General features: G+C 39.9%; 2 protein-coding genes across 2 annotated transcripts; one reads left to right on the top strand and one right to left on the bottom strand.

The window, feature by feature from the left end:
• Positions 1–507: 507 nt before the first annotated feature.
• Positions 508–2,578, bottom strand: LOC112797031 (large ribosomal subunit protein uL2my, C-terminal part). The gene is made up of 2 exons (XM_025839774.3): positions 2,424–2,578; positions 508–1,362 (listed from the first exon to the last, which is right to left on the bottom strand). The coding sequence occupies exons 1-2, from the start codon at positions 2,503–2,505 to the stop codon at positions 854–856; spliced, it is 591 nt and encodes a 196-aa protein (XP_025695559.1). The 5' UTR covers positions 2,506–2,578; the 3' UTR covers positions 508–853.
• A 2,363-nt stretch (positions 2,579–4,941) lies between these two features.
• LOC140184184 (uncharacterized) lies at positions 4,942–8,472 on the top strand. Its single transcript, XM_072234485.1, has 2 exons — positions 4,942–7,606; positions 7,916–8,472. Exons 1-2 carry the CDS (start codon positions 4,942–4,944, stop codon positions 8,470–8,472), a joined length of 3,222 nt encoding a protein of 1,073 aa, XP_072090586.1.
• Positions 8,473–11,479: the final 3,007 nt, after the last annotated feature.

Raw genomic sequence — 11,479 nt, 5'->3', positions numbered from 1 at the left:
TATTTACTTTCAGTCATTTACTTTCCTGCCATTTTAATTTCTGCAATTATCAACTCTATTCATGGATTCGCTCAACTAGATCATTCCTCAAATTAAAGTTGTTTGATCAATCAATCTCTGTGGGATTCGACCTCACTCTATTGTGAGTTTTTACTTGACGACAAATTCGGTACACTTGCCGACGAGACAAGTTTTACCCCGATAACAATGACAAGAACTTGGACGAGATACTATCGAATGATAACAAAGAAATAATGATGAAAGTGAAAAAAATTGACTAATCTCTATCAAAAAATGAAAAAAAGTTAAAACAAAATAAAACATTAAAAGTATAAACTATCCGCAAGGGTTAAACTATATTTTTCCAACTTTTAGGCATGATTATGCACTTTTAACCTTTTAATAAAACACACCCTGTGTGTCAATCGTTTTTTTTTCATCTGAATGCTTGATCAATAAATAATAGTCACATAAACACAGGCTGTCACTAACCATGCAAGCAAAAAATGAATCTCAAACTAATTAAAGCACAAGATTAAGTATTACAAACTTCAGCTCAAGAATAATGGATGTTTTCAAATAAGTCAGTACAAAAAGCTATCAAGTGCTGGTGTTCGCGACCATCGCTAACATGAATGCAAGTGCAAACCCTTGAGAAAAATGGAAAATTTCCAAAATCATTTTACTTCCACATCTGTACAACTGGCACCCGAAGAATCCGAAAATTGGCTTAACCTATTCATTCCAGGAAGTAGAGACTTCTCCTAAGCAGAAGCAACAATTTCCATAACTACAATTATTACAAGCAGTTAACATTTGAAGCATGAAAAGCATATATAGTGAATATTGGATTCTACTTCCTTCGTTTCAGGGGCCCGGTCTTGAATCCACTCTTAGTCGGCTTACCCCAAGGAGTTCGAGATCCTTTTCCCCACCGACCACTACTCTTGCTCTTACCCTCTCCTCCACCATGAGGATGGTCTACTGGATTCATGGCCACTCCTCGAACAACTGGTCTACGGCCAAGCCACCGGCTTTGTCCAGCCTTCCTAAGCTTCTTATCTCCGTGGCTTGGATTTGAGACAGTACCAACGGTGGCCCTGCAACGAGAATCAATCATTTTTTTAACACCCGAGGGGAGCTGGATAAGACAGTATTTTGATGTGGGTTCTTTCAGGATTTTTGCACAAGTTCCAGCAGCTCTAACCAGCTTGCCACCTTGCCCCGGGTTCAATTCAATATTGTGAATGATAGTTCCAATTCGCATAGAAGATAATGGCATACAACTCCCAATTCGAGAATTTATATCGGAATACATCATCTGATTCATCATGGCCTCTCGAGCATTATGAGCATTTGTTTCTGCAACAACATGCATGAAGAGTGAGGAACAATGAAACATCACAGAAATATGCCAACAGCATAAAAACTAGAGTCTCCATTCCAGTAGGACAAGAGTATCAAAATGTATACAACTCACTGCTGCCACAAGCAAAAATACTTGCAGGATTTTGGAAGATATTTAATATCTATTCCAGGAACACATAAATATCATGATTTATGAACATAAGAAAAGACAAAATCTTATATACTCGTTATCAAAATATCCGGAGCTTGATTTGTATATTTTTATATAAATGAGAAATTCTTAGATCCTCCAAGAGAAGCAAATGTAGTTCTTGCTCTATTCTATTGATCCTGTGACACACAGGTTATCTTTATTGTTAAAAATTAAATTTTCAAAATTAAGAAAAAAACACCAATAACACCCTCTCTCTTTCGGTTTCCAATATTGTTGAGATGTCAAACCATAAATGAAACAAAGCAAAAATTCTCATTTGATGTCGGAACACCTAAGAAATTCTCAAATAAAAAGTAATAAACAGAAGAGAGAGAATGTGAATTGGGTCACTTTCTTCGCCTACCTTGATTATAAGGATGAAAGTATGAAACTGAATCCCATAACCTCTTTTACATTCATCTTATATTGGCTATGATAAAATTGGTTGTGCAGATTAAACAATAACAATAACAACTCGCACAATATTATTCATCTCACTTGAAAAATACTTGGATTTGTCAACATGAATAAAGGCATAAACCCTAATCTTAAGTTAACATAGAGATCTTCCCCAGATCACCGGTTCTTTCTTTCAAGATAGTTAAAAATGCTTATAACATCAGATTCATAATGTTTACCCAAAATTAACGAATGTTACTTAACACAATTAATCCTAAATACATGGATATGAATATGCTTTTATTTCTACAAGGCTGAAAAAATAAATCAAATCTTATAAAATAAAATAAAAAAATTGAAAGGAAACACCAATATCTCAAATTTCACTGACTCTATTGAATAACGTGCATCATACTAAGACAAAGTTGTGATTTTGTTGAAATTATAGGGAAGAAAGGATTACCGGAAGAGAAACGGCGAAGAGAGTTGGTGAGATTGGCGACAAGAGAGGAAGCTAAGCGAGCTCTCCATAGTGAGACAGCCATGGCTCAGAAATCAGAATGCGTTGCTACGGCGTCAGTGATGAGAGTGTGAGGTATGAATGCAACTTCCTTTCTTTGGGCCTCAGGCCCAACTATGTCTACATATGGCCCAACTCGGTTATTTGTTTTTTTAATAAAAAAACTTTACTGCAAATCTATGTAGAAAAAATCTAAGGACTAGTGACTTTTGTATTTTGTGACCAACACTTAACTATCAAAAGAAAAGTGAGTAATTTCTCACCATTGAATATAATTTCACACCATTTTTAATTTGATAGTTACAAAATATAAAAGTTGCAAAAGTTGTTGCCCCTTAGCACTCTTCATCTAAATATTCACTATTTTTTTTATAATATCTCCCAACCTGCATGCTAATGATTAGTCCGTTGCAATTCGAAGCTTTATTTAAAGGTTTATTATTGGCCAATAAATTACTGCATACAGACAAGAAGCATTGATATCAATTGGGATAAATGGCTCAAACAAGGCATCCATGCTTGCTTCTCTTATACTTAACAAAAACTGTATTAAAAAAAATTTGAAAATGATTAAAAGTTTAAATTTATCCTTCTAATTATTTTTTAATTTTTAAATAAAAAATTTTGAATTTTAAAATTTTAATGTTTTCAAATAAATAACATATATTTGAAACTTTTTATTTTTTATATATTAAAATAATAATTAAGATGATGAATTAGGACTAAAAACAAACTGAATAAAATTATATAGATTGCGAAAAAAATATAAAAGACAAAATAGATATATATTTCATTTAAATATTGTTATTGTTATTATTGGGTAATGAAGCTCCAAGTATATCTTACCAACACTCTAGAATACTATAACCGATTTTTTTTTCTCATTCTAGCTAAAAATAGAAGAATTTGTTAATACACTACATCAAACCAAAAAGGCAAAACTATAACACACTACTATAAAGTATATAATTACTATAACGCGGCCGAAAAAGATTTCCATAATTAACTTTACACAGTTACCACGGTTAAAACGATTGTGAAACTAGTGAATAACAATGGAGAAAGACAGTACAAAAAGTATGCTACTTTAATTTTAGTATTACCATTAGCCAGTTCACAACAACAACCTCAGCTTGCAATATAAAAGTGATCCTAAATCAAATTAAAGCAACAAACAATGTGAATGTAATTAATTAATTAGAAGCTAACATTCTCTCTTCAATTGCTAGTGTAACACCTTTACTTTGTTGGATATGGATAAAGAGTCATCAAAACAATCTCTTCTAGGAGATTTAAAGCAAGTTCATCAAGCTGGATTTAATTTTGCTAAGGCTGGATGGAAGTTCATTGGTTTGTGCAAGAGAGGGTGGTATGAAATTCGAATGAAACTCCCCCTTTAATTAGTTCCAAATTAGAAATGTTTATATGTTTAATAGAATTCTTTGCGTTGAAGGGTATAAACATATACAGTGTTTAGGTTAATGTCCATTTTTCTGTTCACTAATGTAACGAAAACAGATGAGAATAATGCGTAAAGTTTATGTACGAATTGTACATTTTCAAGAGTTAATTTTTCTTGAGCTTGTCTCTTTAATTTTATTATTCGTCGATCATCGCTCTGTTTCTTTTACATATTGTTAAAATTAAAATTAGTCTGCTTCGTTTTTACATTTAATATATTGAGAGAGAAGATAAAATGCTGTGACAGACATATAAGTGGACAGATATGGAAAAAATGATTTTGAGGTTAAAGCATGGGTTCAGCGAATAATAAGAACTTCTTTCCCTTGTCATCTTTTCTTTTTATTATACTTAACTCTAATTTGAAATTTATGAAGGTATCCCTATTTGATTAACAATACCTTCTGATCCGTTAGAATAAAGCAAAACAAACAACAACAAACTTGGAACTGAACTAACGCATAAACCCTCCCCAAATCTCTTCTTAACTCAAGTCCAACAAATAAAGCATGCAACAGATAGAGACTCCACCCAGTCCAACAAATCCGCGTAACCACCCTCAACAAACCCCAATATATACAAATTACACACTCAAGTTATAGGTACGCTATTCACTCTAGTTTTTCCCCCTGAACTCTCTCATACTTACACTGACTTGAGCGTTGGAATCCCTTTTCAAGTACCCAACGCCGCCCCTCAGGAAGAAGACGACGTTCCACATCCATCACTCCAAAGGAAGCCAGTTTGAGCATTACCAGAACGTGCTATACTTCGGAGTCGATTTTCATACAGGAGCATTTGGCGCCCACCGTGGGGCCCGCTTTACTTAACCCCATTTTCTCTTTGCTCTGTGTATCTTTTATCTCCTCTGTCTTGCAGGACACAAACGATGGCAGACGAACAAAGCCACGCTCCCTCCGACACCAACCCGCAGGAGATGTTAGCAATCAATGAGGCCCTCATGGCCGAGAATCAAAGAATGACCGAGCTCCTGCGGTAGATGGAGCACGATCGTGCAAAGGGCAAACACAAAAATGCTGAACAGAAGGAGGACAATGACGAGCACTCCTCCGAAACCAAGCAAACCACTCCCAAAACAACAATGACCATAGTCAAAAGAACCAACCCCTTCACAAAATCAGTTATGAATTTCAAAATGCCCGAGAACCTCACCCTACCATCAACCCTAAAACCTTACCAGGGAATAGGAGACCCAAATGTCCATGTAACCAAATTTTATACCATGATGTTCATGAATAAAGAATCCGACCCCATCCTATGCCGAACCTTTCCAACCTTCTTAGACGGAGCCGCACTCATCTGGTTTTCCAACTTACCTGAAAGCTCCATTTCAAGTTTTGACGAGTTAGCCGACCAGTTCATCAACCACTTCGCTGCCTCAAAAATCTATGTCCACAACTCAGACTACCTGAGCACAATCAAACAGGGACCAAATGAAAGCCTGAAGGACTACATGACCAGATTCGCGGAAGCAACTAATGAGATACCCAACGTGAATCCCGAAGTCCATCTCCACGCTCTCAAGAGTGGCCTCCGTCCTGGGAAATTCCAAGAGTCCATCGTCATAGCAATGCCCAAAACCCTGGCCGAGTTCCGAGAAAAGGCAACAACCCAAATCGAGGTGGAAAAATTCCGAGCACTCAGGAGGGCGGAAAAACCCACCCCAAACAGAGAAGAAGACAGACGAAGCAGGCATCCAATCAGCAGGACAGACCAAAGGCCGTTCAGACTAACACCTAAGTTTGACACATACACTCCTTTTAACACAAAAAGAGAAAACATAGTAAAAGATATACTACACTCTAAACTCATCAAACCCCCAAGCAGAGCCGGTACCTACCAGGACCAGAGGCACGTGGACAAATCCAAATACTGTGCTTTCCATCAAAAGTACGGCCATACAACAGACGATTGCGTGATAGCAAAAGACGTACTCAAAAAATTAGCACGCCAAGGATTGCTAGACAAATACATCGACACACGAAGTCGAAGGAAAAACACTGAAGACCTCAACCACCAACAAAAAACGATCGACGACCCCCGAGACAAGGGGCGAAAGGTAGACAATGACAACAATCTACCCCACCGAATAATAAATTGTATTTCTGGTGGTTTTGCAGGTGGAGGATGCACGAACTCGGCACGAAAAAGGTCATACCGAGCCATGATGACCATGACAGAATCAACAATACCTCGGCCAACTAACTCGGACAAGCCTGGAATATCATTCAACCCCGAGGATTACAAGGCTGCTGACCGAAACCTAGACGACCCCGTAGTCATCACCGCACAAGTCGGAGAGCCCCTGGTAAAAAAGATCCTCATGGATCCGGGGAGCAGCGCCGACGTATTGTTCTACTCAACGTTCCAAAAGATGAACCTCAGTGACAAACTCCTGCAACCGTCATCCGGAGAATTGGTAGGTTTCTCAGGTGAGCGGGTCTCTATCCGAGGTTACATTTGGTTAAAAACTACTTTTGGGGATTATCCCAACAGCAAAACTTTAGAAATACAATACTTGGTAGTGGATTGCAAAAGTTCCTATAACATTATTTTAGGCAGACCATCGTTGAACGCATTCAACGCTGTTGTTTCCACTGTATATTTGTGTGTCAAGTTTATTTCACAGGACAACAAAGTAGTGACAATCCATAGAGACCAGAAGGAGGCCAGCCAATGCTATAACGCCAGTTTAAAAAACGAACAACCAAAACACCTCGACCAGCAATACGTCCAAGCAGTGTATAACTCGGATCAGTTACCTCCTCTGGCAGTCTTAGACCCAAGAACAAATAACCAGGAACAGCCTATGCCCCTTGACGACCTCACCAAGGTGCAGTTGTTAAACAACAAAGGTAGATATACATACCTCGGAAACGCACTAAAAGAAGCGGAACGAACTCAACTGGTGGAGCTATTAAAACAAAACGTCGATCTATTCGCCTGGACTCTAGCAGATATGCCTGGGATAGACCCAAATGTTATCTGCCACAAACTGGCGATCGACCCGTCAATCCGGCCTATAGCCCAGAAGAAGAGACACTTAGGAACCGACAAAAAGACAGCCTCCTTGGAAGAGACCCAGAAGTTACTATCCGCCGGGTTCATCAAGGAACTCAGGTACTCAACATGGTTGGCCAATGTCGTGATGGTTAAAAAGAATAATGGCAAATGGAGGATGTATGTCGAATACACAGACCTCAACAAAGCTTGCCCAAAGGATGCATACCCCCTCCCGTGCATCGACAAACTCGTTGACAACTCCTCTGGTTTCCAATGCTTAAGCTTCATGGACGCCTACTCGAGTTACAACCAAATCCTAATGCATGAGGGAGACCAAGATAAGACTGCCTTTATCACCGATAATGGTAACTTTTGTTACAAAGTCATGCCATTCGGACTCAAAAATGCAGGCGCCACTTACCAACGCCTCATGGACAATATCTTCTCAAAACAAATCGGGCGCAACATAGAGGTTTATGTCGACGATATGGTAGCAAAGTCAACACGAACATCAAACCATGTCGAAGACTTAACAGAGATTTTCCAGCAACTCCGAAAGTACAATATGAAGCTCAACCCGGAAAAATGCGCTTTCGGAGTACAAAGCGGGAAATTCCTCGGCTTTATGCTCACACACCGAGGTATTGAGGCGAACCCAGAAAAATGTCAAGCCATCCTCAACATGCGAAGTCCGAGGACAATCAAGGAAGTACAATAGCTAACCGGCCGACTTGCGGCACTAGCAAGGTTCCTACCCTGTATAGCGCAACGATCGCATCACTTCTTCAAAAAACTGAGAAAACAGGAACAATTTCACTGGTCCGAAGAATGTGAAACAGCATTCACAGAGCTCAAAACCCTACTCACAACTCCTCCGATCCTCCGAACACCAGAAACAGGTAAACCGTTATATTTGTATTTATCAATCACTAAACATGCTATCAGTTCAGTACTAGTGACAGAAACAGACAAACAACAACACCCGGTATACTTCGTCAGCAAAACACTTCAAGGTGCCGAGGCCCGCTACCCAAAGCTGGAGAAATTAGCCTTCGCTCCCGTCGTGACAGCCAGACGGCTACGGCACTACTTTCAAAGCCACACCATTATAATTAGGACAGAACAACCCTTAAGGCAGGTACTGACGAAGCCCAAGCTGGCAGGTCGATTAATCAAGTGGTCCATTGAACTATTAGAATACGACATCCAATACCAATCCAGAGGCGCCATCAAATCACAAATGTTAGCCGACTTCGTCGCCAAACTGACACAAGAAGACCGAGCTCCTAAAGAAGACCCATGGACGCTATACGTTGACGGAGCCTCAAACAGCAAAGGCTCCGGCGCAGGAATACTCCTAGAAAGCGGCCAAGGAATACAACTCGAACAATCACTACATTTTACTTTCCACGCAAGTAACAACCAGGCAAAATATGAAGCTTTAATAGCAGGACTACGCCTCGCACAAACCATGAGAATAACACAAATAAACATCAAATGCGACTGACTCTTGGTGGTGCAACAAGTAATAGGTAAGTTTCAGGTAAGAGATCCCCTCCTTGAAAAATACAATGCAATGGTTAACAACCTTATCAGAAACTTCGAAAAATTCAATATTCTTCATATACCAAGGGAACAAAACGACAGAGCAGATCTCCTCTCCAAATTGGCAACAACAAGAAGGCAATACAACAGCCCCATGTTGTCACAACTAACCCTGGATGAACCCAGCGTCACCCTAACAATTGCAAGTGTTTCACAGGAAGACGACTGGAGATCACCAATAATAAATTACCTGAAAACAGAAACAGTGCCCGACAACATTCAAGACGCAAAGAAATTCAAAAGACAGACGAGCTTTTACACCATAGCAGGGACCGAGCTATACAAGAGAGGGTTCATGAGACCCCTCCTATGATGCTTAAGTACAGTCGAAGCAAACTTGGCCATGGACGAGGTCCACGAAGGAGTCTGTGGCACCCACATTGGCGGCCGAAGCATAGCCGCCAAGATTCTCCGAGCCGGTTATTATTGGCCGATGTTAAAGCAAGATTGCATGCGCAAAGTGACCCACTGTGATCAATGCCAACGCCATGCGCCAGTCATTCACAACCCAGCCGAGCAGTTACACACTTCTGAGGTATGCTGGCTGTTCAACAAGGGGGGCTGGACATCCTCGGACCATTCCCTCCAGCTCCAGGCCAGGTCAAATTTTTAATCGTTGCTATAGATTACTTTACCAAATGGATAGAGGCTATACCATTAGCAAAAATCACTTCTGAAAAAATGATTTCTTTCGTACGGAAAAACATACTGTGTCGTTTTGGTATACCTCAATCCATCATCACTGATAATGGAAGATAATTTATAGATCAACGATTCACAAACTTTTTACAAAATTTCAAAATAAACCAACAATTTACCTCAGTTGAACATCCACAAACTAACAGTCTGGCAGAGGCCGCCAATAAGATAATTTTGCAGGGCCTTACAAAAAAACTGGAAGACTCAAAAGGCGAATGGGCCGAGCTCATCCCGGAAGTGATTTGGAGCTACAACACCACAGAACAGTCTTCAACAAAAGAAACCCCGTTCATATTAGTGTACGGGAGCGACGCCATGATACCAATCGAAGTATCCCTACAAAGTAACAGAACCGCAAACACAAACGAAGCTGACAACATAGAAAGAAGGAAAACCGAGCTTGACCTAATGCAGGAAGACCATAACAAATCCACACTACAACAGCTAGCAACAAAATGGGCTATAGCTCGGAAATACAACAAGAAAATCAAACCAAGGACATTTTCAGAAGGCGACCTCATACTCAGAAAGGTCGAAGACATACGAAAGTCGCACGGACATGGCAAATTAAGTGCCAATTGGGAAGGACCATTCAAAGTATAGAAAGTCGTCGGCAAGGGGGCTTACAAGATACAAAAACTCGACGGAACCATCCTACCAAATACATGGAACATCTCATCCCTGAAGTTATACTTCAGCTAATGTATAAGTCGGACACGGTGATGCACTCTTTTTCTTACTACCAGTTTTTTCCCTAAGGAGGGTTTTGCTGGAGAGGTTTTAATGAGGCACACCACCCCGCATTTTCCAAACAAACTAATACTATGGATCTATCTCTATTTACACTACTTCATCCAAAACCTAACAAGACAAACATCACCCTTTTCAGTATCCAGGCAAACCTTATCAGAAATAAATACGAAGTGTCGTCGTTCAACAACCCTACAATTCGATTCATAAAAACAATAAACACGGTGTATCTTAAACTCTACACAACTTCGCAAATAATAAGCAAAATACTTACTCAAGACATACAAAAAGAACAATATCCAAACCTCTACTTGAGGAAACAATTTTCAATCAACACATTCAAAAAAAAAAAAAAGTCGGCCTTCAAAAAGGCAACACTGACCTGATACAAAAGCTAAACATATACAAGTCAAACTTTTTTCTATGAAGCAGGATTCTCCCCTTGACCCTCGACCTCGTCACCATCCTCAACCAATTCACCTCCAACAATGATCTTACAGGGGTCCATTTTCGACAGATCACCATCGGGCAACAAGAACTTCGCCTGCTCAACAGCCCTATCAAACCCAGCTGCAAACATTTCTAGACCATGATTTTCCTTATCATCCTCAGCCTGCTTCTTTTCAATCCCAAGCTCAATGATCCTAGCTTCAAGAACAGCCTTTTCCTCACCAGACTTCTTCAATGACGTCTCAGCCTCTTTAAGTTTTTCTCCTAACTGGTCCACCAAATCTAATGCATCTCGGAGCTTACCACTCTTCTCCACATTCTCGCGCATAAGTTGATCCATCGCCGCTTTATCAAAGACAGCCCTGGAGCACTTCAACTCCTCAGTCCGACCAACACACATCAAGCGTGCCCCAATAACCTAAAGAAAAACAGAAAAATAAATACCAGCAAAACAAATATAACACACAAAGAAAGACTATCAATTATACCTGCAAATACTAGGCAATCCCAACTTCACCCACTTCGTGAATAAGCTTAACATCGGAAGGATTCTGTACATACTCGTCCGCCATCACGGTGAAAGGAAAATGCTCGCTCCATAGGGATGTCAAATCATCATCACCCCTATAGCTATGCAACACTTTCTGGTTCTCTGTGAATTTCTTCACCTGGTCCAGGTTAACCTCGCACTCTAATCCCTTCTCGGCCGCATTCTTACTTTTCTTTACCTCCCCTCTTTTCCTTTTAAAGTTAACCTTCTTGGGGGAAGGTTGATCGACCTCAGCACCTTTCTTAGCCATAGCTTGACTAGTCGAGCCTTGCTTTTCAACATTCTTCGTTCGGAAGAATGCTCGCAAACTGGACGAGGTCACCTTTGGAGCTTTCTCAACTACAAAAACACAAGGAGAATACGTCATTATCCAAAACCAATAAACAACACACAAAACGATCAAAAGCAGTTACCTATATATCCAACAAGGGCATCGTTATCACCCTCTAAGTCAAGAAGC

The sequence above is a fragment of the Arachis hypogaea genome, chromosome 4 (assembly GCF_003086295.3).
Source record: "Arachis hypogaea cultivar Tifrunner chromosome 4, arahy.Tifrunner.gnm2.J5K5, whole genome shotgun sequence".
Taxonomy (NCBI): Eukaryota; Viridiplantae; Streptophyta; class Magnoliopsida; order Fabales; family Fabaceae; genus Arachis; species Arachis hypogaea.
This window is presented reverse-complemented; position numbering and strand designations above follow the sequence as displayed.